Source organism: Triturus cristatus, chromosome 1_1 (genome assembly GCF_964204655.1).
Source record: "Triturus cristatus chromosome 1_1, aTriCri1.1, whole genome shotgun sequence".
NCBI classification, from domain to species: Eukaryota; Metazoa; Chordata; class Amphibia; order Caudata; family Salamandridae; genus Triturus; species Triturus cristatus.
Genome location: NC_140579.1, coordinates 432,787,585 through 432,814,189, shown reverse-complemented (window position 1 = coordinate 432,814,189; position 26,605 = coordinate 432,787,585). Strand labels below are relative to the sequence as shown.

Genomic DNA, 26,605 nt, shown 5'->3' with positions numbered 1-26,605 from the left:
ATTACTCCTGTTCCATTGATGATGAATGAGACGTAGAAACTGTCAAGGGCATGCTTTCTGAACTTGAATCTTATACAGGATTTCAAAACGAAAAATTGATTTAATTTCTGCAAATTATGGTGAAATATTGTGATATCATAATTATGCTCACTGCTATATACACAGAGCTAGTACCTCGCACACAATTTTCAATTAGACACTATGGGAACATTGCCCTATGCCACCATTGGGTAGTTAAAAAATGTATTTGAAAAAGTTTGCATATTTTTCTGCTGACAACCCTGCAGACCCAGTTTCCTATCACTATAAGCTTATCTCTTCCCCAAAGAAGAAAAACATACTGACCCAAACAAAATGGATATATTCAGATTCATTTATTTCCCAGTTTTCCGTGCATGGCTATGAATAGTGGAAGGAAAATACTGAATTTAAATCAATTTGGGGAAACCCAACACTGGCAAGTCCAAGACATTGATGCTTTGTTTAGAGCTTGTCTGATCCCTAAACAAAACAGTGCAGCAAACTACCTGCCTAGGTTTGGCTAAAATTAAAGACATGAACACACATAGCATTCACTCTTTTGCACGGTTTGACAATTGGCAACCCTTTGAAAATGTTGCAGAAGAACAGCTCAATAGTATTGTGCAGAATTGTACATATGACTCTTCACTTTCAGGTTCAGGCGGGTGGTCAGTATGGACAGTTGACACTAATGGTTGCAACACACGTTTTTAAAACATCAACGGCATTCAAAGCTAGCAGACCAGACCCCCAATACATACAGACACAAGATTCAGGGGTAGTTACCACCTACAGCATAGGGAAGTTATGCCAACAACGGTTACAACATTCCACCTTATCGGCAGTTAAGGAACAGCTATCTCTCCTTTCTGATGACATGGATTTCTAAGATGTCTTGCTGAGTCCTAGGTCACCTTGTTCTAAACCATTCATATATGCCATTTACAATGAATTTAGGAAAGTTATTCAGCAAGAAGCTGCTGAATGCTTAAGAGAAATTGACAGGGCAAATTTGGAAAAAGCCTTGACTGTTGTAGATAATGGCATGACTACATTGCCGACTCAAATTTAATCTTTGAATAATACTGTATCATCTGCATTTGATATAATACAGAATGACATGTCTCTCCTCCAGCATGGGAAAAGTCAGCTGAGATCGATTATGCAACTGAGTTGGACATTGCAAGTTTCAAAATCAAACTGTGTACCATGGAAATATCTGAATCAACAGAGTTGTTTTTGCCTTATGATTTAAAACTCACACAAAAACTGATGGCAAAGAAAGTTGCAACTTAAACAATGATAAATATAGAGTGTTTAGTGGGCCTTGGAGAAGGATATGGGAAAGCCCGTCTCAGATCCTGATTGGGCGTCTGCATCAGGCCTTGTGCGCACTGTGTCCCGTAATAACCGATTCAAGCTACTTCACTTTCATTTGACCTATGTTACGCCATATAGCATGACTGAATAATATCCCACTAAAGGAGCCAAGTGTCTGGGATGTGGGGAGATAGGTGCCACTTTCTTGCACTTAGCGTGGGAATGCGTACATGTCCAGGATTATTGTGGACAAGTAGTGCCATGCACAGAGACGGCCACAGGGATTAGGATCCGTTTAGAGCCACTATTCTGCTTGTTGGGTATGGTGGCCCCGACCCAAGGGGCGAAAAAGTCATTACGGACTTACCCAAGTGGTCCCTTTTATTGGCAAAATGGTGTGTCGCCATTAGATGGATGGGAACCAGAGACCCACTGCTAAATCAATCGTTGCGAGACCTACTAGAATGGGGAGCGGTAGAAGAGCACCACATTAGAGTGAAGGGGCTGCTGATGAGATAAAGTAATGGGCTTAGTTACTGGGTATGTTCCAGGAAAACAGTGATTCAGGCTCCGAGAGCAGTTCTGAAACAGAGGGCTGGCTGTTTAAGTGGATGTCACTCTCGCTAATTTTATGATGACCAAGTGTGTAATTGTGGTTTCTTGTATAATGAGCGAATCAGTCCTGGTTCCATACACCAGCTGCATTGATAGTTGTGGGATGGCAGATATCCCAGCAACCGATTACTGTATAATGATTATGTCTGTGCCGTCTTTGCTATATACCTGTTGGGAGACTATGTATGGCGCTGCAATCTCGCACTTATGTTCTTTTTAATTTGCTTGAAATCAATAAAACACAGCTTAAAAAAAATAGAGCATTTTTAAAAATTGCCTTTCACAGTAGCTGAGACACCATCAGTTGTATTGTTGATTTGTGGATTTCAATGCCAATATCAACTTTTCACTTTACATCCTGTCTGAAACACTTTCAAGTAGGCAGATATGAAGCTTTAGGGGAGAGTTTTGCTCACTAAACCTGCTTTTTACCCTTTGATTACAGATATTTGAATGGGGAAACTGAACTCTTTCTCAGTGGAAATGAATGCCAGACTTTGTTTTGCCATTCATTAATTTGTAAGAGGTGACATTTCATGGGCCATGCAATGCGTCCATGGCTAATTTAGCATGTTATCCAAAGGGTGCCCCAGTTTCCTTGATTCTGACAGTGTTCCAATTACTTTTAAATGGAAGTCGTTTGATTCTGAGCGACCAAGGTTGTTGTGGGATGAAGCCAAATTCCATATGTAGCAACAGTTTCCAGGGTCGTGACTTGTAATAATGTATTTTTACCCACACAATCAGGGAAGTTACTTTGAGCTCTTGATTCCTATTTTTAACATTAACTTTGATTAGTTAAGCTGACTGTCACAAGTATGTTGCACTATCATCTGCTTGAGAAACTTTTGATCTTCAAGTTGCAAGGTCTTCCTCTGAAGTACAATAGCTATTGTGCACTAACTTGCTGCAGCATTTTGGTGAAATTCTACACCGTATATTTAATGCTTCAAATACCGTGGGAATGGTACACTTTTTAAAGCAATTGGGACTGGCTTTGTTAGCACATTCCAGACGGTATTCGGGGTGATCCCATCCTTTTTGCACTCTTTGGTTTCTAGTTTATTTGGAGGCATACCGCTTGTGTTATTCCTGGTTGTTGGAATTTTTACCCTAATTATGTTGATCTGTAATGGATGTTCCACCTCGAGGACAAATGGTGATGAACTCACTACTGTATGCCTGCCGTCCCGTGATTACATGATATAGCACTTTGGAGTGTCTTTGCTTCAGAAATTGAAAGAGAATTGGTCTTTGTCCTTTAGACCAGTGTGGTTACACTGTGTGCAACCTGTGTTCCGCTGTCTGTGCTGCACATTCGAGTGTGCACTGGACCTCTGCTCTGCGATGCAATTGGTTTAATCTACGGATATGGATCTGCAGGGTCATCTACTGAGGGCTCATCTTCAGTGCTGTCTTATGTGATTACCGTTGCTGCCGGATGCCTACTAGGAGTCATTCCTGGATGCTCAACTCCTGGATTCTGGCTCTTCTACTGATGTTAAACTGCACTGCCACACCACCAGCATCTTCTGAACGGGCTGGATATGACCATGTTTGTTCTTTGGAAATGGCTCTTCATGCTACTGTGGATACATCACACGTGGGTTCCATCATGGAACCCACTGACTCTCTGAACATGAGAAACATTTTGGAAGCCTAATATTTTTTTAATTTTGCACCTTGTTTTGAAATCAAATTGCCTTTTATTCATTTATATTTAGTTACGTGCTTTTAATTAGAATATTTTATAGCTTTCATTCACTTTGGTTATTACAGTACATTTTATAATCATTTAATCGATAATTTTTAGGTTGACATTTTAAGTTAGCTTTTATGCTTTTTAGTTTGAGCTAAGCCTCCCTCCGGCCAAAGAGAGAGTGTTGTAAGGTACAACAGAGCCTGTATGAAGTCTCCATTTTAGCTAGAGTTTTAGCTCGACATTTTTTTTATAATGGGGACTTTTTACATGCTTTACACTTACACAATAATGTAATCAATCTTTTTTACAAGCAGCTCCTTTCTTGGTAAGCTTTATTATCATATTGCTTGTACACTCTGTCCAAGGCTAAGCACATAGGATGGCCTGCTCTTGTATTTGGTTGTCTGGTTGGAGACAACTCCAAGGCTCCAGGCAAACCATTGCATCAGCTCTACACCTTAGATACAGTGTGAATGGATTGGTGCATTTATTATATAAACTGTCTCTTTGCTACATACAGCAGAGGAGCACTTCTACTGGCTGGGGTTATCCTGGAACACTGTGCACTGTTACTGAAATACAGCTCTGCTGACTCTAACCTTTATTCTGAAACGAACGATAGGCTGTTCCATCCAGGCTGGCTTCCTGTCACATCATACTCGGGTATGGAGAGTTATGCTGTTCCAATGGATCTGGCAGAAGGTAATCCCTACTATGCTAGGTAGTATTCGATAGGCATCTAATCACATAGTAATGTTATAATGGTTAAACTGTTTATCTTTTTTGCCAATCTTGTAATGTTGATTACAATGCTTTGCTTCATCTTACTAATAATTGCAGCTCATGCTTTCTATACAAGAATACAAATGTTTCAGTAAATGTTTGAAAAGTCAGATTTGTATCTTTCTTATGTTTACCTTTGGCAAGCAAAAGTAATAACGAAAGGGTAGATCTGTTTCCACAACTTCCTTGAGGAATAACAGCGGTCATGATCGAGGTTGCTGATACCATCTGGTACGGTTAGGGGTTCATAAGGGGAACTGTGAGCTAGTTAGGAATTGGGCCAACATCTTCTGATATGCGGGCCGAGACCCCATAGTCTGAAGTTTGTTGTCTAGATACATAATCTACTGAATGTGTAGGAAAAGTATCAAACTTGGTGTGGAATACCTACTCCTCTGTAGACTTGATCTCTGATCTCCTGGTCTTCAGATGAGCACTTTACTCAAGGGTGGATGTACCGGTCACTATAGTGGCAACAGCTGATGGAGGACAGAAAGACATCCCTTTCAATTGGTTCTCCCCCACCAACTGCCAAGCAAGAACAGTGTCCCCGGAAATCACAGAGTAAGATAATTCTGCTTAGTGTTGGAGCCATTGCCTACAGAGGCAATTGTACCAGCACAGATGATAATTATCCAGGCATCACTAAAGGGTCCTCATTTGTCAGTGCATGATTAGGAGGATACAAGAAGCCAGCAGACTTAGCAGGCATAGGATCATCAGGACTGGAATACAACAAGCTCATGAAACATGGAAGAATAGCCTGAATGTTTTGGATGCTCTCTGGAGGAGGGAAAACTCGAAGCATTCATGTCCAGTACCGTCATCTAGGAGAGGCTTGGAAACCTTGATAGAAAAACCTAAGTCATACAGGGACACAGTTATTTGCAGGATAAGTGACACCATCAATGGCGAACTAGCCTTGATAGTCATCTAGGTATGGGAACACAAGATTGCACCCAGTGCCATCACCTTTCCGAAGACTCAGGTGCCGATGCTAGCGCAATCAGGAGGAATGCAAACTGGTAGTGGGTGGAACCTTCCAAGTTGAGACTGCAGAATCACTATGTGAAAACAGGTATCCTGCAAGTTGAGGGACACAATCCAGTATCCCGCTTTGAGTGCCAACAGGACATAAACCAGGTACAGCATCATGAATTTCCTTGCACAGAAAAAAGGTTCAAGATCCTGAGTCTAAGATTGGATGAACATTTCAGCCCTTCTTGGGAACCGTGAGTAGCATTCCTTACCAATTTCCTGCTCTTGCACTAATTCCACCACTCTATTCTTCTGTAGTGCTGCCACCTCCTGCTGCAGTTTACAAAGTAGGTCTTCTGTTTGAATGTTAGAGGGATCATGCCAAGGTCCAGTTGGAAGGGTAGGGCACGTCCCCGTTCTACAATTTGAGGGAGCCACTGGTCCGCAGTTAAACCCTTCAAGACCTGTAGAAAGGTGGACAGCCTGGCCCTACCAGAGAGTTCACCTGCTCCGACAAGGGCATTCCTAATGGTGAGGAGCTGGAGGACACCTTTTGGATAACCGTAAACTCTTTCATGCCCCTGCCTCAGTATTGTTAGAATAGAGAGTTCTGAGATTGCCACTGCCAAGAGTTAAATCCCCTTGAGAAGCAACAAACCGTCCTGTGCTGATCTTTAGCTCTGCTTACCTTAAACCTTTTTAAAGAAGAGTTTGCCTTGTCGCCATCGAAAGGGAAATCCATAAGTGTCACTTGAACATCAGGTGAAAACCCTGAAGACCTTAAGCAGGCAGTACGACGAGACCCCATTGCCCTTGCATGTCTAGACTGGCCTTAATAATGTGCCGAGACACACCTTCACCACCTTAGACCTTCAAGTTATCTGGTAGGGGCTGAAGAACCATATGGGCTGTATCCCTCAGTAAGTATGTGACATTCAATGATTTTAGGGCTATGCTACCTACAGAAAAAACCTTCTCCCAGGCAGCTTAAAGTTTCTTATAGTCCCTATCAACTGAGGCTGTCAGGAATGCACCAGAAATCTATTTTGGAAAGCATTAGGACGGTACGATCAAGCTCTCTGGCAATGGGCCAACAGAAAGGAATGGACAATCCCTCGGAGCAGGCCTGTACCTCCTTGCCACCAACCTACTGATTGCCAAGGCGAAAATGGGGTTTCCCAGCCTGCCATCACTGGGCCCAAGAGAGCTTTTTTGAAAAGCAACAGCAGTTCAGACGCTTGTGCAGACATCTGCAACACTTCTTTTAACAAGTAAGATTTACTCTCCACAACTGTCAACGGAGGTTCTGGAAACTCTGTTGACATGTAAATCACTAAGTGGAAGGAAGTCGGGGCTTGCTGGAAACCCGTGGGTCCTGATTCAGACCCCATCTCCGTAAAAGAACACTGTTCATTGATGAGCAAAACAATAAAAACTATGCATGTCTGAAGAGCCAAATATGGTTCCACAGCCCATCAGACATGCAGTCTGTGTTTTATTTCTCCTTCTACTATTGAAGGTTCTGGAGATGCTCTGAAGAAGCAAAACTACTTTTTCAAACCCGCAGAAGCAGGGTCAAAAGAGATACAAACACCTTTGTGACAAGTTACAACTGCTCGCAATCTCTCTTCCTTCTGGCTTTCGTCCTCTCTCTCTATCATATCTCTTCTCCCTGTCTTGTGTCTCTCCGAATTTCCAACACTCATATCTCCCCTGCCTCTCCTTCTCATTTTTTGGCATCCTTTTTTTAGGTCGAGCCTAGAGCAGCGCATGCGCTGCTTGCTCGACTTTTAGTAAAGGGGTAAAAAAAAAAAAGTGCTACCAGATGCTGCCATGGCCGGCCTGGAACTTTAGTGCATGTGCGCGGGCGCACGGTTTGCGTGCCTCTCGCCACGCTTCAATTCCCTCCCCCGATCTCGTCACTCTGCTGGCCTCATTAAGTGGATCGCGATCACTTTCACTTTCGCACACAACTCCCGGGCTTCTCTTCCTACCATTCCCCGTACTTCTCTTCACCTACTGCTTCTCGCTCTCACCTAATGTTTTTCCTGTGTGTGTGGCTGTGAAGGTTCTCTTCCCTCTGTAGCTAAGTTTACGTGCACCGAAGACATTCAGTGAAATTACTATGCAAGTGCACACGCAGAATGAGCGCAGTAATCTTAATTCCTCTCCAACCCCTTTACGCATCTCCCAAAATATGCCACCTGTTTCTCCTTTTTTCACGGTTCTGCTTCCTTCCTGTCTACACTCTGCTCCCTCTCTTTTATACATTTCACACTGTTCTGCTGTCCCGACTTTGCTCCTGTTTTTGCATTCCTTTGTATTTTTTTGCACATCTCTCATGAGCGGGTCCTCTGTCTGTCCGCCCTCTTATTCACATTTTTTCCAATTTGTTAAACATCTCCCACTATCCCTTTCCTCGGTCTTGCACACTGTCCTCTTCTCTCCAATTTCTTCTATCTGCATCCTTTCCCTCACCTTTTACACATCTTTTACCAGTCTGCTCATGTCTTGAATGTTGCTTCCGCTTCTGTTCTTTCAGCTATCCTTTCCATCTCCTTTAAACGCCTCCCACCATCATGCCCCTTTCCCGTCCACACTGTTCCCCCAACAAACTACATCACCTTTAGGTAATTTTGCAAATTTAGGGCCCGAATACCACTCTGATGGGTTTTGGAGCACCAAGTTATTAAAGCATATTGAAAAATCAAGTCGCAATGAAAAGAAGAAACTGCAGGAAGGTCATGAGTTATAGCATGGGTTGGAGTGAGGCAGCACTGCGGCAGCACTGCCCACCACGTTACATTCTTTGCACGGATATTATTTGCTTTCACAAATGAATGTTTCTCCAAAAAGGGTACCTTGTTTTCTCGTCTGTTCTTTTATTGAAAAGGGTTTATGTACTTTAAATTAAAAACATGCATTCACCGAGTTTATTATTGACCAAATAATTGTGTCCTTTTAGTACTGGCTCGAGATTAATTGTTTCATTTCGGTACTCTGGTGTGGGTGCTCCCAATTAAAGGCAGCAATTTTTGTCTTTATATGGTTGTCTATAAAAGTCCACCATTTGAGCCGATTAGAATTGCCCAAAGGAAGAAAATTGACCCCGAGAAGATGGGCTTAGAGTCAGATCTGTCAAGTAGTGGGTGGGAGGTTCTAGTTTTCGCTCTTTCCAATAATTTTCTCTGAGAGTGTGCAATTTTTCGCTCTTGTAATTGTACAAGACTTAGTTGTTTTGGTTCCCCCTGTGCTTGCTCTACACCATGTCATTGTAATGTGGTTTCATGAACTACTTCTGTTCAGAAATGTTAGGAGTGAAATCACCCAGTAGGTGCACAACACATCTATTCGAACTCTATAGTGTGATGGCAGTCTTTAATATTTAATGTCCATCCTCCAAGATCTGCATTGACTTTCCCTAAAGTTTTGTGATCCATTCAGTTCGGTCTTAGCAACATACCGAGCATTTCAATGCTTTGGCCGCAAGATAAAACAAGCATTGGCATAGCCAATAGGTCTCGCATGTGGGACATTATAAGTGCTTAGCCATGCAACAGTTGATGTTGTTGCACCAAGGATATTGTGCTGTATAACTAAACACTTATAAGGTCCCAAAGGCGAGACCTATTGGCTATGCCAATGCTTGTTATACCTCCCTTCTTTCCTGTTGCCTGCCATTGACTTGCCTCTACCTGTTTGCATCCTTTGTCTGGTCATCTTTCTTCTCTACATTTGTTTTTATTCCATCTGTCTCCAAATCTCTCCAAGCTATTCCTTTCTATCTCCCCTCTCTCTCCATAATGCTCTCTCTTCCACTGATCATCTTTCCCCTTCCACTGGTCTGTCACACTCTCACCTCTGCTCTATTCCCCACTCTAGATCTTACTCTTCCCACACACACTCAGCTGTCTTTTTATAACTTCGCTCTTATACAGACTGGCCAGTCTATGGCGTTTTCTTACATTTACCTGCTCGATTAACACCATTGGCAACTGAAAATTTCAACTCTACTGTGGGAGGAAGAGAGGCTTCCCCTAGGTGAGCACTGACAGGATTTGAGGGATGGGGCAGGCTGGGTATCTCCACACTTGGAGAAGTGGTGGAACAGAGCAACATGAATTCTTTTTCTATGTTGCAAGAAGAATTTGGCCTCCCCAGAATCAATTTAATACATATTTACAGATCTGACATACACTCACTCTTTAAATGACTAACGTATTAGAGCTCTAAAACTTGAATACGCCCACGATCCATAATCACACTATCAGCCATTCAAGGGGGCAAGAATATATCCGAGGTTTGCAGATTAATCATATGCACACAACATATACCTTCAACTAACTCTGATAAGCATGCGAGGGGGACACAGCCCCCACAAGAACACGAATAGTTGATGTTCCAGCCCCTGTGAAAGATTGCGATCTCGGAGATATAGGCTTATTCAACTGGAATATTGGAATATTTACACTTAATATACTATATGAGCCAATGTCAATGAAGCATGCAGATTGCGTTAGTCATTAAATGTCTCAGATTAAACACAGAGATTGGACATTTTGTTCATAAGGTTTGGGATTGCAGGGTCATTCAAACCTCCTGAAAAGTAGTAGAAAGATTATTTACAATAGTGCTAGATCCCCATATTAACCTTACTCCTAACACAGCACTTCTATGGGGTACATGGGCATAATATAAAGGTTATTTTTCACTCCTGAATAATGCTGACAATGGCCCACAACAGTAAACAAATAATGGATAATTGTATATGTCTGTTCTTTGACAACATATTTGTTAGAGAAGCAAGTATGTGGTACGTGTTATTGTCAACTTATGTTTTCTTTGAAAATGCAAATAAAACATTTTATAGAAAAAAGAATTACCACAATTAGGCCAGGGCCAGCACAACACCAGGGGTATGCACTTGCATGCCATGGATTCCCACGATGTCCGTTATAAAGGGTAGCTTACCCTGTATTCCAGGGAGGTCCTAAACGTTTATAAACCTAAACCAGGTGTGATCCCTCTTCAACCTTTCTAAATTGTTGCCGCTGGTGACAAAATTCTTAGTGAAGTAATTGCTGAGATAATACTGCGGTACTCCCTGACTTAATCCATCCTGATCAAATTGGTTTGTCCCTGGAAGGAGCACCTGCCTAAACATTAGGAGATTCTACAGAGTCACAGAGTTTACTCCTAAGACTTAATCCCATTCAGCTTGCTTGGTGCTTGACCAGAAAAAAGCATTTAACACCCTGGACTGGCACTACCCGTTTAGGGTATTCATGAATTTCTCTTTTGAAGAATGAATAGAAAGATTGATTAAATGGCTTATTACAGATCATAAAACCAAGGTCTGTGTTGGCAAGCTTATTTCCACCCACTTCCAAGTTCACATGGGTATTCGTCAAGGATATCCACTATTCGTGTTAAAATGTGCTCTTGCTATGGAGCCTTAGGTTATCAAGATGCATCCAGAAGGGTATTTCGTTAGAAGACAGTATTCACGCCATATTGTTAAATGCGGATGATATGCTCATTTATGTACAAGACATTGCTGCAGACCATGGAGTTCTAGCTCATGCTCTCCAAGCATTTGGCAAGGCCTTGGGGCTTCAGATTCCCTCGCCCCCCACCAGGAAACCCTTACTGTACATACTGATACGAGTAGTGGGCACTCAAGTGGAAAGGCACGTCTCTTCACCACTTAGAAACCAGGATGTTCCATTCTGAACCAGATTTACTTGAAGGGAACCTCATGTTTTACCCTTGAGGGTCAAATTAAGTTCCGGATAACACTCCTGCTCTTGTTCATAGGAAGCATCGCCTTGTCCAAGATGGTGATGATTCCCCACCAACTGTATTAATTTGTTAACCTCCTGCTTTGGCACCTGAGGAAATTATTTCAGGACCTTGACATGCAGGTGGGAAGGCTTATACAGCACAATGGACATCGCAAAGTTGCACTGGCTAAGCAGCAACTTCTGTTTGACAAGGGTGGATTGTGGACACCTAGCTTTGAACATTATTTTCGTGCCACCCAGTCACAGTGCAAAAACAAGAGTTGATGGACAGAATGCAGAACAATGTCATACATTCACCCCAGTAGAGATCTGGGCCTAAATCCATCATTTTTTTGCTCACCATGCCATTCCAGTTTGAATCCAGCCATATACAAATCAGTCTTGACCCTGTGCCTCATGGGAACAGTCCAGCCTGAACTGCCAAGCCAGGTCCTCCCTAGATTGGAAACAAGCATCCTAGGACCGGTTTCGGAGTTTCACCCCTCTTCAGCCAGGATAGCTTGATTCCAGTGGCACTGAGAGCACGGGACCCACGTCTGGGCATACCCGTCCCACTCGGGGTGACAAATGCAAAAACAACAGTTTATGGACAGAATGCAGAACAATGTCATACATTCACCCCAGTACAGAGATCTGGGCCTAAATCCATCGTTTATTTTGCTCAACATGCCATTCCAGTTTGAACCCAGCCATATGCAAATCAGTCTTGACCCTGTGCCTCATGGGAACAGTCCAGCCCGAACTGCCAAGCAAACCCCGAAACCGGTCCTAGGATGCTTGTTTTCGGTCTAGGGAGGACCTGGCTTGGCAGTTCGGGCTGGACTGCTCCCATGAGGCACAGGGTCAAGTCTGATTTGCATATGGTCAGGTCTAAACTGGGATGGCATGGTGAGCAAAAGAATGATGGATTTAACCCAGATCTCTTGACTGGGGGTGAATGTTTTGATTTGTTCTCCATTCCGTCCATCATTTGTGTGCCTTTTACCCAGTCACAGTGGGCATGCCGCTGGTACTCCAGACTCCCGTTAGATGACACGCATGCAGGACCAGTCTCCTACCATCTCAAACTTCTATTTTGACTCTTCAAATCACACACCAAACTTAGCCCTGGACAGCCCAGGTTTCTGCTCATAGCCCCTGTTTAAGTAGCTTGCTGATGACCAGACATGTGATACTTTATGTGCTTGCTATCCCCCATACTGGGTTAAACCAAACACCAATGTTATCTTAATGCCATAGACTTGAGACACTGGAGTGCAGTAGGCTTAATAACGCTCTGTTCCAAGATGGCAAACATTTCACCTACGACACACTCAGAGCAGTTTGATGTTCACAGGCGCCGGGACTTGACTTAAGAGTCTTAACCAACGCTTTCTGGACTAAACAGAATAGTATACTGATGAGCCTCAAGCACATGCCTTAATGCAAACCATGTTCATAATGGGTAGTAGCTGTGGAGTGGGAGGCCATTCCACGCTTTAGGGGCGGTGTAAGAGAATGCCAATCCTCCTGATCTGGTTCACACAAGCACGCAACTCATGCACATGCAAGCACAAGCATTTAAGATGGCTCAGGCAGATAATGGTCACTGGACATCTGCAGTGAGCTGAAGGTCACAGTTTCAAATTCTGGCAGGGCAGACTCCGACTTTTGGCATTCCAGAGTCAAAAAATTGAGTACCATTAAATTCAGAAACTGTAAATATATGTAATTTGCAGCACTTAGAAACAGCAGAAGTGTGAATCTAAAGGCGTTATATAAGGAACATCTTCTTAGCAAACATTTATTTTTATTCTTACCTGCATTCTACACTCACTCGTCAGTTGTTTGCCTTCCCTGTTTCAGTCTGGCTCACTCTAACACGTTACTCTGAGCGCGGCGTAATCTCTAAACCTGTTCCAACCACACGTCAAGTCATGAGTCACACTTGTGACCCTCATTACAAATTGGCCAGTAATCGGAGGTTGGTATACTGGGGCCAGAGATAGAGATAACGGCTAGAATCTCAAACCCAATTACCAGCCGTTTTGAGTTAGTGGCCTGAAATTGGGGAACATGTGGGCCGGATATACCAGGTTTAATCATACTTGTTCCCCCAATTATTAGCCCAATTCTACACATAGATTTCTCCCACCTTCAACAGGAGATAAATGTGCACGAAAATTAATTCGGTTTTAGCAGATGCATTTCAGACCAGGTAATTTTTAGGTCTCGTCTGACCCAGCGCATGCGCTGTTCTGGCGAGACTTTTTGAGAGGGCTCCAAAAAGTGCTACCAGGCCAGCCTAGAGCTACAGTGCATGTGCGCGAGCGCGCGCGCGCGCCGAGCTTGACCGTGATTACTTTCACTTTTGCGGCCGCTTTGATGTGTGATCGCAAACGCGATCACTTTCGCGGCTGCACGGCCGCTTGCTTGTTTTTGTTTCCGCTGAAAGCCCCAAACTAGTTGGAGGTCCTTAAAGTGGCAGCACAATTATGCTGGCTATCCTTGTTCTAATTTATTCCAGTTTGCAACAACACCTTCACCCCATTATTCAAAGGAAAGGAGTAAAGAGTAGCATTATATGTGGGCTGCTGTAAATAACAAGGCCATTTGCCTCTGAGGCGCGTCGGGCGATGCCGTACTTTGCAAGATGCCGCAGCGGCGGGCGATGCCTCTACCCTTTAAAAGCCCTCTTGCTAGCACAATGTATTCAGAATTTTGGGCGCTTCTCACGCCTCCCTTAGAGTGTTTGATCATAAGTTGTATTATTCATGAGCGGGTAATGTGTTCTGATTTTCCCAGAGCACGCTTGAATTCACAGGCACCTTTTCTGCTCACAGACACCTGCAAATTAACGATCAAGAGCAGACACTTTCCCTTCTGCCAGTTATTAGCACTTGAACTCTGTGTGCGTGTCTGCGAATTACTTTGACGATGAGACGATGCCTATTTTTCCAGTGTTCCTCTATATTCGGTTGTCCATCGAACTGCCACTCTCCATCACTGCCCGGTCTATTATTTTGAGGATCTCTTAAAAACAAGTAATGACAACGCCAATAGGTCTCACTTTTAGGCTCATGCTTAATTTGAGCGGGTGGTTGCTGGTGGTGCCCAACTGCACTCATTTTTGGGACTTTCACTTATTTTTCCTCATCAGACATTGACCAAGTGCATGAGAGAAAAAAAACGAACATGGGAAAGAAAAGGGAAGAGAAGGATGGAAAAAAACCCTCATAAAGGGAGAAAGCAGAAACCTACTAGAGAGAGATACATGGGTGGGGTGTGTCAAGTGGTGGTTTAAAGAGACTAAGGGTAGAATCAAGACCACACATTTGCCGTGCCAACATTTAATAGCAGAGGCCATGGACTGAACAGTGCTTTGGGAACCGCCACTCATTCTGTTACAAATTAAGCACTGTTGCAAACTATTGTCTTAGCCAACGCTTTTTGACAAAGCAGTACGGCAATGACAAACAAGCATTGGCATAGCCAATAGGTCTCGCTTTTGGGACCTTATAAGTATTTAGTTATGCAACTGTTGCATGGCTAAACACTTATAAGGTCCCAAAGGCGAGACCTATTGGCTATGCCAATGCTTGTTTGTTGTAATTGTGCCAGGTGGTATTCCCAACTCCCCCCAACATTTTGCTTTGCCTAACTTAAAATGGGGTACTTATTGGATTGTGAGTTTCAAACTGTAAATGAAACACAGCGCCTGGCGTTGGGTTCTGAAAGCTAATGTACAGGGCTTGCTGGAAACCCGTGGGGCCTGATTCAGATCCTATCCCCGTAAAAGAATACTGTTCATTGTTGAGTAGAAGGCAGAACAATTAAAACTATGCATGTCTGGAGGGTCAAATATGGTTCCACAGCCCATCAGACATGCAGTCTGTGTTTTATTTCTCCTTCTACTCTTGAAGGGTCTGGGGATGCTCTGAAGAAGCAAAGCTACTTTTTCAAACCCGCATAAACAGGGTAAAAAGGCCTTTGTGACAAGTTACAACTGCTCGCAATCTCTCTTCCTTCTGGCTTTCTTCCTCTCTCTCTACCATATCTCTTCTCCCTATCTTGTGTCTCTTCGAATTTCCAACAATCATAACTCCCCTGCCCTGTCTCTCCTCATTTTTGCCATCCTATTTTATACCTCCCTCTTTCCTGTTGCCTGCCATTTACTTGCATCTCTACCTGTTTGCATCCTTTGTCTGCTCATTTTTCTTCTCTACATTTTTTTTTATTCCATCTGTCTCCATATCTGTCCAATCTATTCTATTCCTCTCTGTCGCCTCTCTCTCTTACAAACCTCTCTCCCTGTAATGCTCTCTCTTCCACTGATCATATTTCCCCTTCCACTGCTCTGTCACACTCTCACATCCGTCCACACATGCGCTCAGCTGTCTTTTTATAACTTCGCTCTTATACAGATTGGCTAGTCTATGGCGTTTCTTACATTTACCTGCTGTTTTCCTTCTGTTGGTTATTTTTCCCCTTTTTCGCCTCTGCTCTCTCACTTTCCTCATCTGCTGCAACTTTTTTTCCACCTGTAAGCTCTTACTAACCTTTCTTTTCTCTCTCGTCTCTTTTTCGTCACTTTCACTTAACTGTCTTTTACTGTCCCTACTCTCTCAGTGTCTCTGTATGGTGCTCTCCCGTTTCTCTTTACTTGCTTGTTTTTCACCCATATGTCCCGCTCTTCTTTCTTCCCTTCATATGCTCAGGGACATAAGAATCAATGGGTACCCTTTCGCAGGGCCTTTGTATATCGCACCAATAAATCTAAAGGTTTACGACTTTGCTGCATTCAACAGAGTAGCAGGCTGCAGCCAGGAGCCACCATTTGCTGTTTTGTGCTTGGGCAGATTGGCACTTTCACTGTATAGATGGCTTAGGCGCTCCCTCTAGAGTGCGGAGGGCTGCAATGAGGGGCCCTGCAATGCGCACCGAATATAGTAAGGGTTGATTACCATGCGCACCCTTCTCTCAAATTTCCAACATAATACCAGTTCGAAACTTTTCGCATGATAACAGAAAACGGTGGACTGTAACAGAGACTGAGTATTCATTGGCCATTTTTTGAACCGTTTTAGGTCTCGCCTGACCCAGCGCATGCGCTGCTCTGGCGAGACTTATTGAGAGGGCTCCTGAAAGTGCTACCAGGCCAGCCTAGAGCATAGCCTAGTGCATGTGCGCGGGCACCGCGCTTTACCGCGATTACTTTCACTTACGCGGCCGCACGGCCGCTTTGATGTTTGATCGTGATCGCGATCACTTTCGCGGCCCCACGGCCGCTTTGCATAGCCAATAGGTCTCGCTTTTGGGACCTTATAAGTATTTAGTTATGCAACTGTTGCATGGCTAAACACTTATAAAGGTCCCAAAGGCGAGACCTATTGGCTATGCCAATGCTTGTTTTAGGTCTCGCCTGACCCAGTGCATGAGCTGGTCTGGCGAGACTTTTTGTGAGGGCTCAAAAAAGTGCTACCAGGCCAGCCTAGAGCTACAGTGCACGTGCGCGCGCGCCTCATTTTCGCGGCCACACGGCCGCTTTGATGTTTGATCGCGATTGCGATCACTTTTACTTTTGCGGCGCTTTGATGTTCTCCGTGAGCCAGTTTTTTTTCCTCCTGTTTATTACTTCTATGTAGTAATGGTGGCACCCGCGCGCCACCATTACTACAGAGCTGTAATAAACAAAAACAAGCATTGGCACAACCAATAGGTCTCGCTTTTGGGACCTTATACGTATTTAATTATGCAACTGTTGCATGGCTAAACACTTATAAGGTCCCAAAGGCGAGACCTATTGGCTATGCCAATGCTTGTTTGTTGTAATTGTGCCAGGTGGTATTCCCAACTCCCCCCAACATTTTGCTTTGCCTAACTTAAAATGGGGTACTTATTGGATTGTGAGTTTCAAACTGTAAATGAAACACAGCGCCTGGCGTTGGGTTCTGAAAGCTAATGTACAGGGCTTGCTGGAAACCCGTGGGCCCTGATTCAGATCCTATCCCCGTAAAAGAATACTGTTCATTGTTGAGTAGAAGGCAGAACAATTAAAACTATGCATGTCTGGAGGGTCAAATATGGTTCCACAGCCCATCAGACATGCAGTCTGTGTTTTATTTCTCCTTCTACTCTTGAAGGGTCTGGGGATGCTCTGAAGAAGCAAAGCTACTTTTTCAAACCCGCATAAACAGGGTAAAAAGGCCTTTGTGACAAGTTACAACTGCTCGCAATCTCTCTTCCTTCTGGCTTTCTTCCTCTCTCTCTACCATATCTCTTCTCCCTATCTTGTGTCTCTTCGAATTTCCAACAATCATAACTCCCCTGCCCTGTCTCTCCTCATTTTTGCCATCCTATTTTATACCTCCCTCTTTCCTGTTGCCTGCCATTTACTTGCATCTCTACCTGTTTGCATCCTTTGTCTGCTCATTTTTCTTCTCTACATTTTTTTTTATTCCATCTGTCTCCATATCTGTCCAATCTATTCTATTCCTCTCTGTCGCCTCTCTCTCTTACAAACCTCTCTCCCTGTAATGCACTCTCTTCCACTGATCATATTTCCCCTTCCACTGCTCTGTCACACTCTCACATCCGTCCACACATGCGCTCAGCTGTCTTTTTATAACTTCGCTCTTATACAGATTGGCTAGTCTATGGCGTTTCTTACATTTACCTGCTGTTTTCCTTCTGTTGGTTATTTTTCCCCTTTTTCGCCTCTGCTCTCTCACTTTCCTCATCTGCTGCAACTTTTTTTCCACCTGTAAGCTCTTACTAACCTTTCTTTTCTCTCTCGTCTCTTTTTCGTCACTTTCACTTAACTGTCTTTTACTGTCCCTACTCTCTCAGTGTCTCTGTATGGTGCTCTCCCGTTTCTCTTTACTTGCTTGTTTTTCACCCATATGTCCCGCTCTTCTTTCTTCCCTTCATATGCTCAGGGACATAAGAATCAATGGGTACCCTTTCGCAGGGCCTTTGTATATCGCACCAATAAATCTAAAGGTTTACGACTTTGCTGCATTCAACAGAGTAGCAGGCTGCAGCCAGGAGCCACCATTTGCTGTTTTGTGCTTGGGCAGATTGGCACTTTCACTGTATAGATGGCTTAGGCGCTCCCTCTAGAGTGCGGAGGGCTGCAATGAGGGGCCCTGCAATGCGCACCGAATATAGTAAGGGTTGATTACCATGCGCACCCTTCTCTCAAATTTCCAACATAATACCAGTTCGAAACTTCTTTCGTATGATAACAGAAAACGGTGGACTGTAACAGAGACTGAGTATTCATTGGCCATTTTTTGAACCGTTTTTAGGTCTCGCCTGACCCAGCGCATGCGCTGCTCTGGCGAGACTTATTGAGAGGGCTCCTGAAAGTGCTACCAGGCCAGCCTAGAGCATAGCCTAGTGCATGTGCGCGGGCACCGCGCTTTACCGCGATTACTTTCACTTACGCGGCCGCACGGCCGCTTTGATGTTTGATCGTGATCGCGATCACTTTCGCGGCCCCACGGCCGCTTTGCATAGCCAATAGGTCTCGCTTTTGGGACCTTATAAGTATTTAGTTATGCAACTGTTGCATGGCTAAACACTTATAAAGGTCCCAAAGGCGAGACCTATTGGCTATGCCAATGCTTGTTTTAGGTCTCGCCTGACCCAGTGCATGAGCTGGTCTGGCGAGACTTTTTGTGAGGGCTCAAAAAAGTGCTACCAGGCCAGCCTAGAGCTACAGTGCACGTGCGCGCGCGCCTCATTTTCGCGGCCACACGGCCGCTTTGATGTTTGATCGCGATTGCGATCACTTTTACTTTTGCGGCGCTTTGATGTTCTCCGTGAGCCAGTTTTTTTTTCCTCCTGTTTATTACTTCTATGTAGTAATGGTGGCACCCGTGCGCCACCATTACTACAGAGCTGTAATAAACAAAAACAAGCATTGGCACAACCAATAGGTCTCGCTTTTGGGACCTTATACGTATTTAATTATGCAACTGTTGCATGGCTAAACACTTATAAGGTCCCAAAAGCGAGACCTATTGGCTATGCCAATGCTTGTTTTTAAAATACACCCAGAACCTATATCCGATAATTCGTAAACCTAAAGCCATATTCAGTAGAGTACACTCCTAAAGGAAACCTCTCATTAAAAGGAAATGGTGCATGCAGGGGTAACCATGGACTTTTTGCAGCTGTAGAAACACGTGCACAAGCTAGAATAAGGTAAATGTATATGTGCCATGTTACGCTATTGATGATGGTCAATATTACAAAAGGTATCACCTATCTGCACAAGTATTTTCCCAGTGTCTCAAGTACATTTTCAATATCTACCAAATGGCGATCTTTATGGCCCATCAATGAAACTCGGAATCAAGAGTAAAATCAGTAATTTCATGAGATCCATGACCACAAAAACATTGGTGGTGCCCTCGTTATACGGGTATGTCTATCTATGCCCAGTTGGGATATTATGCAACGGGTGAATAATAGCCCTGACAGACGTATGTCTAATCCTGCTGCTTACATTATCCATACTCTACTTTCTTGCTCATTCTTTTGTTTCATTTTATTCCACGTTCTTCCTCCGGCTTTCCCTTTTTTAGGTCTCGCATGACCCAGCGCATGCGCTGGTCTGGTGAGACTTATTGAGAGGGCTCCAAAAAGTGCTACCAGGCCAGCCTAGAGCTCCAGTGCATGTGTGCGGGCGCGCGCGCCGCGCTTTACCGCGATTACTTTCACTTTCGCATAGGCAATAGGTCTCGCTTTTGGGACCTTATAAGTATTTAGTAATGCAACTGTTGCATGGCTAAACACTTATAAGGTCCCAAAGGCGAGACCTATTGGCTATGCCAATGCTTGTATGTTGTTCCGTCCTGCCACTCCAGGATTTTTCCTCTCTTTCGAACTGTTTTAGTGCATTTAACTTCCTTTATCTCTCGGTGCTTTTATGAACCGCTGGTTCCATCCTCTTTTCTTCTGACTGGGACAGAAACGATCTCTAGAGGAGTTGGTTATGTTTTAGGTCTCGCCTGATCCAGCGCATGCGCTGGTCTGGCGAGACTTTTTGAGAGGGCTCCAAAAAGTACTACCACTGTAGCCTAGAGCTACAGTGCGCGGGCGCGTGGTTGACCGCGATTACTTTCACGGCCGCTTTGATGTTTGATCGTGATCGCGATCACTTTCGCGGCCGCTTGTTATAGTACTTGTGTCCGGCTTCTCTCTAAGGAATATTCACAGCTTCAATGCATGTACTGTCTGTCCCTTCGACCCTCCTCTGACCTTTGCCCTTTGCACCCTCAGGTTCCTCCATCTAGCCATCATCCACGCAGCGGAGGAGCAGGCGCTAAGCGCCGTGCAGCTGTCCGCCTCAGACCCCGGCTTCCTGAACTCCCAGAACCATCTCAAACAGGTAGGTCCTGGTGCAAGTCGTGGAAAGAGTAGTGAGCTCCAAAGAAGCTTGAACGAGCGTGCCATATGTAGGTTAGAGCAGTGAATATCACACACTAGGGCACAGCTTTCCAAATTTTTCATGTTGGTGACACACTTTTTCGACATGCATCATTTTGCGACACGGTAACGCAGTGTAGCAAGCGAGCTGGAACCAACTAAAAGGGGTTCAGGGGGTCCTTCCCCTGAGAAAAATTTGAAAAAAAAAGAGGGCAAATGGTGCATTTTCAAACAAATTTGGGAAAGCAGGAAGGTTAATAAAGCAATTTTGAAACGGTTGTTTCCCAAATCTATCAAACATAATAGTTCTTTGTTTCAGGGTTGGAAGTGCAAACGCAAATTTTCCAAGTCTGTGAAGGGCCATATATAATTTTACATTTCAGTGTTGAAGGTTAAAATGACACATGTTCAACTTCCAGTATTGCCTGGTAAAATGGTCCATTTTCAAATTTGAATAATTGTTCTAGGGTTGAGTACAAATAAAATATGTGCGCAAAGGTACATACATTGCATAAACCTTACGAGGGAGCAAAGGTGTGTTACTGCTTCTGCTCTTCCGGCTGTTGGGCTAGTGCTAGTTTTTATTACTGTTATGGTCTGTTTGGGATGTAACAAATGCATTTGTCTAAAAATGTAAAGAAATTAATGATTTCAGGTTGGGTATAGGAAGAGGAGAAGTTAGATTTTCCGTGTTGAAATAAGTGGCTTTATTAGTGTTAAACGTTGACAGTTAACATTATTACCTCCAATATTTCATCTGTAACACAACTGGTGCTCCTCTAAATCTGTATGATACCTTTAGGTCGAGTTTGCGCTATATAAAACTACAACAACAAAAAAGGTTCTTTTATCTTTAGTTTAAAGTGAGATGGTCTTGGTCAGGGGTGATGTTCCGATTTTGTGTGGATTCGTGTATTTCTGGGATCATGGCTTCCTTAGTTCAGACCCAGATTCTTCGTCCTCCGCCCAAGGTGAGGGCCATGTTCCTACTGTTGCTCACAGGAAGTAGGGGTGTTGGACTTCCGTTGACGCTGAGTGAATTCTGAGGGACCTAGGAAAACTCCTGCCAGTGTTGGGAGTCTCCCTTCCCATCTTAGGCTCCAGCTCAGTAGCCCATCCCGTTTTAATTGGAGACAGCCTCGTTAAGCCCATCTGTTCCCTTCAGCCCCGTTGTCCCTGGGATGCCAAGAGACCGGCTCTAATTAGAAAACAAATTGTGCTGCTTGTGGGGCCGGGGCAGGGGGTGAGTTGCAGCCAAGTGCTCAAAAGGCAAGCACAGACGCGTTGTGATGGTACAAGCTCTCTGAAAGCAGCGGCACTCTCAATGGCGGACCCGGCTTGAGTATGCACTTGAGGACGGAATAAACGGAGGCTGGACTGGAGCACAGCGCAAGGATCTCTCTCACTGTTGCAGTTCAATGTTGGTAAGTGTTAGTGAAAGTCTAACTGCAGTCAGTCAACTTTACTGGGCAGAGAGTAGTTTAAACTACAGAGCGTCAGCCACAGGGCGAGCAAGCACTATTAGTGCCGGTCAGGGGTCAACTTTTAACCGCATCCTTTTTTATCGAAAGAAGCTGCGTTCTTTGGAAATAATGTCTTCACACCCGTGCCTGTCTCTCGCTTAAGTTTCTTCTCTCACAGCTTTTCTGTTTTCCCATTTCTTTACCCCCCCACCCCCCATGCCTGCCTCTGTCCCACTTGTTTTCCCGTCTTCTCCTGTCCCGCCCAAAATGAAAACGATTCTCACTCCCTTTTGTCTCCGAGACTCGCCCCCCCCCCCCCAAATCACGCCCTAACCTTCAGCTCTCCATCCGAATCGTACCCCACCATACCATTGCATATAATATTGCTCATCGCGGGACTTGTAGATTTACAAATATTGCCGAAGCTAACCGGATTATTTTACAATGCCGCTCTTGCTGGTCACTTGTTGATGCACCTTGCGTTTTCTAAATGTTCAGAGTAAAATTAAATAATTTAAGTGGTGACATTGATGGTTGCGGGAGCACCCGGGCTGCCTCTCCTGTCAAAACTGCGCCGTACTGAGTGCATGGAATGGGGAGCAGAGGCGGCTCTGTGAACTGATAGTGCATTTGACGCGCACGTCAAAGGGAACGCTCTTCCTCCTCCGCGTACCGCACTGCATCACTGACATGCAGTCCTGTTCAAAAAGCAAATTTTACCACATCTGGTCGACGTCGCGCGACACACCAGCACATGGCAGGCGACACAGTACCGTGTCGCGACACAGAGTTTGGAAAGCTCTGCACTAGGGCCACGTACACTCAGTAGTGCACACAATAGTGTAATCACATATGACAAACAAACAAACTGGTCATATCTTGTGAATAGTGCACCAAAGGGCTGCCCTCAACAGTACACGTCAAATAAATTAGACACGTGAAGGACAAAAATGCGTATCAATACGACTCGAAAGGTAGTCGTTAGTGCACAAGTCCCTTCTAGTGAGCAGAGCACACGCAGGCATGTTCAACGAATAGCATACACGCAGGGTAATAGTGCATATGGTGAACACACATAGGAGTCGGTAGTGCACACGAGTCCCTTATAGTGAACAGAGCACACCCAGGCGTGTTCAACGAATAACACACACGCAGGGTAATAGTGCATATGGTGAATACACATGGAAGTCGGTAGTGCACACGAGTCCCTTCTCCAGTGAACAGTGCACACCCAGGTATGTTCAACGATTAACACACACACAGGGTAATAGTGCATATGGTGAACACACATGGAAGTCGGTAGTGCACACGAGTCCCTTCTAGTGAACAGAGCACACCCAGGCGTGTTCAACGTATAACATACTCGCAGGGTAAGAGTGCATATGGTGAACTCACATGAAAGTCGGTAGTGCACAAGAGTCCCTTCTCCAATGAACAGTGCACACTCAGGCTGTTTCTTGACTATTTGAGTCAGGTTAGCGCAGGGCGCCTAGATGGCAGACGCGCGCACTGCAGCCATGCGTATAGCGCCTACCTTTGGCGCTTTTGTGCTTTGCAGACCCCGCTCCACCTGGCGGTGATCACGGAGCAGCCGCAGATCGCACAGGCGCTCCTGAAAGCCTGCTGTGACCCCGAGATCCGGGACATCCAGGGGAACACCGCCCTGCACCTGGCCAGTGAGAGGGGCTCCCTGCGGGCCGTGGGGCTGCTGACCCAGCACTGCCGGAGGCCGCAGCTGCAGGTGCTACTACAGACCGTTAACTACAGCGGTGAGTAGTGAGTGCGTGCAACGGATGCTGGGGTGCCCAGGATCACAAATGGGGATTATTGAGTAATGGTTTACGTGGGAGCTCACGTGGCGCAAAGAGATGCATGGCATTGTGGCACTTTACTGTTTAAAGGGCTGGTGGGGCAGTAAATGTAGGCCTTGGTGTCAGGGGGAGGTGTCTAGGCCGATGTCTCCTGTTTGTGTGCCAGTCTGGGGTCTGACAAGATCTTGATGTCTCGTGCTTCTTCCCTCCACAGGACGCACTTGTCTGCACGTGGCCGCGCTGCACGGATTCCTGGCCATCGTGGAACAGCTGGTGTCGCTGGGGGCTGACATCAATGCTCCGGTGAGTGCCCTCCTTTCATGCTCTGAACACTGCCAGGGAGGCTTCTGGTTGTAAACTCCGGGGGTTTTTAAACTGGATTTTGGCGTAGCCGCTAGGGCAGTGTAGCGAGTCGCCTTGCTGCGCAGCTTACGCCAAGGTGAAAGGGCTGGAGTGCATTACTGCTGAGCACCAACGTAGGCTCTCTTGCACCTCAGTGCATGGGTGCCTCAGTCCGTTGCAGGCAGTATTGTTTTTGTGCATGAAGGGGCACCTTCCTGCATATAAACAACCCAGAGTCTTTCCTTTTTCTAAACCTATTTCTCCATGGTTACGGAGGCGTACGGACTTTGCGCTTCTCCAGGTTTACATAACTTTGTAATTCTGGGGCAGCGTGAAATTCAATGGGTGTTGTATGGGAAAACCCACAGAAACACCCATGGACCCTTCTGGGCGCAGACTAAGGTGGCGCAGCGATTTGCGCTACCTTACTCATGATTTATGAGGACACTCAAAGCCACGCAGGGTAGCTTTCGAAATGAGAGATCTGTGTCAAGCATTTGCCACTTTATGTGGTGCATAAGTGACACAGGGCTCCCGTAAATAGGCCACTGGGTGTGGGTCTGCTCTGCTGGGAACTGGTGCGAAATGTTGGGCTTGGTCTGGGGTATTGGGTAGGTCCATTGCACTGGGTAAGGGACTGGTCTGCGCGGGTTCATGTCTACTCCATTGCCATTGAGTACACACCTACTGCACTGTGTGCTGCATACGGCCCTGGTCTCATGTTCTAGATATCGACCCTGCCAGTTACGATGGCTTTGTCCGTGGCCCTCTTCACTGGGTATATACCTAGCCGTCTATGCTGGTACACCTGCAGTCCAATATCCGCCGGCTGCACTAACCGTGGCGGTGACAGGCCTGTCTAGCAGGACTCTGGCCATGATACTGGATAGGGGTGGAACCCGCTACGCTTTGTACTGACCTGGTTATTCCCTTGTTTCCTTGGAACAGGAACCTTGCAATGTGCGGACAGCATTGCACCTCGCTGTGGACCTGCAAATCTCGGACCTCGTGTCGGAATTGGTGCGATTGGGCGCCGACGTCAATAGCGTCACCTCTCAGGGCTACTCACCCCATCAGCTCACCTGGGGTCGGGAGAACCTAGAGATCCGCTACCAGCTGCAGGGCCTGACCAAGAGTGGCCTGCATGACCTGCCCGACAGTGAAGGCGACGACAGCGCCCAGTCTGACTCGGACTTCTCAGATGATGAGGTACGTGTACACTGTTGCTCGCTGCAAGAGGAAAGTCCACCCAGTTAGCGGCATAATAGTGGGCAGCTCTGTAAGCACTCGCCGGCACCTCTGCCTCTACTAACAGTGGTTCAGTTGATCACTTGGGCGCAACTAGTGCACGTGGGAGTTCCTATTGTATTCACATGTCCGATAGGGGGAAATCCGAAGGGGGAGGCTTGAAAGCATCCAAGGGTACTGTACAGGGCTGTCTCATTCGCGTGAATGTCCACAAGGGATATGTGCAATGGAATGGTACATTCATTATAAGGTGGCTGCCTTCATTGCCTCAGAATAGCTGTTCTGCCCAGGCTAAGATGGCCGCCAGCAGTGTCTCTGAGAGACAACCACTTTCAGATTAAGATGGCCGCCAACAGTATCTCTGAGTGGGAATCTCCTTCAGATTAAGATGGCTGCCCCCAGTGGCTGAGAGGCAACAACTATCCCAAAAGAGTCCAGGACACTTATTTATTATTCTAACACCAGTCCTGGAATATTCTGGGGGAAAAGTAAAAAAATGCACTCATTATTTTACAAAAGGCTTAAACTAACAATTTTGCATTAAATGTGACCGCAGCGCAGAGGCTCGCGTACTTGATGACATTATGCCAGGCACCAACTTCGCTTTACTTTCTCTCTTCCAGCTGATGTACGATGACTGCACGCTCCATGGGGGGCCGCTGACTGTTTAGTGTAAAGAGGGACGCGCTGTACATTTGTGAAAACCAGAAGATCTACTTTTTTTTTTATTTATGAAAAACAAAAAACAATCTTCCACTACGTCAGACAGGGCTCAATGACCAGGCCCTTCTGTACAGACTATGTGCTGGGGGGCACAAGCGCGCATGCCCCAACACTTGTATTTTATTGTATATAAAATGTAAATGTTGTAAATTTCTTTGTACAGATCTATTTTTTTATACGTGAGAGAGCTCTAATTTATTTTATAAAAGTTGACTTTATATCTCCTGGATTGTGTGAAACATTTTTCAGTTGTAAGATTGCTTATGTGCAATTTCAGACATATTACAAATTGAGAAGACTGCCAGTCCCAAAATGCACCGGGGTCTCACTGGGAGCCAACGGTTGACCGCTAGAATTGATGCGATGGGAAAGACTGCA

The 26,605-nt window shown here is 45.2% G+C and overlaps 2 protein-coding genes across 4 annotated transcripts in view; one reads left to right on the top strand and one right to left on the bottom strand.

Annotated features, from left to right (window-relative positions):
* The window catches only part of TANC2 (tetratricopeptide repeat, ankyrin repeat and coiled-coil containing 2), a 2,520,149-nt gene that overhangs the window by 2,472,569 nt on the left and 20,975 nt on the right, over positions 1–26,605 (bottom strand). The window lies entirely within an intron of this gene.
* LOC146870400 (NF-kappa-B inhibitor alpha-like) lies at positions 4,324–26,374 on the top strand. The gene is made up of 7 exons (XM_085599703.1): positions 4,324–4,360; positions 7,962–8,049; positions 20,419–20,602; positions 23,662–23,872; positions 24,129–24,217; positions 25,205–25,465; positions 26,128–26,374. The coding sequence occupies exons 1-7, from the start codon at positions 4,324–4,326 to the stop codon at positions 26,173–26,175; spliced, it is 918 nt and encodes a 305-aa protein (XP_085455829.1). The 3' UTR covers positions 26,176–26,374.

What these genes read in the sequence shown, in the direction of transcription:
- LOC146870400 (XM_085599703.1), top strand. Translation starts at nt 4,324, where the DNA reads ATGGAGAGTTATGCTGTTCCAATGGATCTGGCAGAAG. An exon ending in GGGCTGACATCAATGCTCCG is followed by an intron (nt 24,218 to 25,204) that starts GTGAGTGCCCTC and finishes TCCTTGGAACAG; the next exon opens with GAACCTTGCAATGTGCGGAC. An exon ending in CGGACTTCTCAGATGATGAG is followed by an intron (nt 25,466 to 26,127) that starts GTACGTGTACAC and finishes TCTCTCTTCCAG; the next exon opens with CTGATGTACGATGACTGCAC.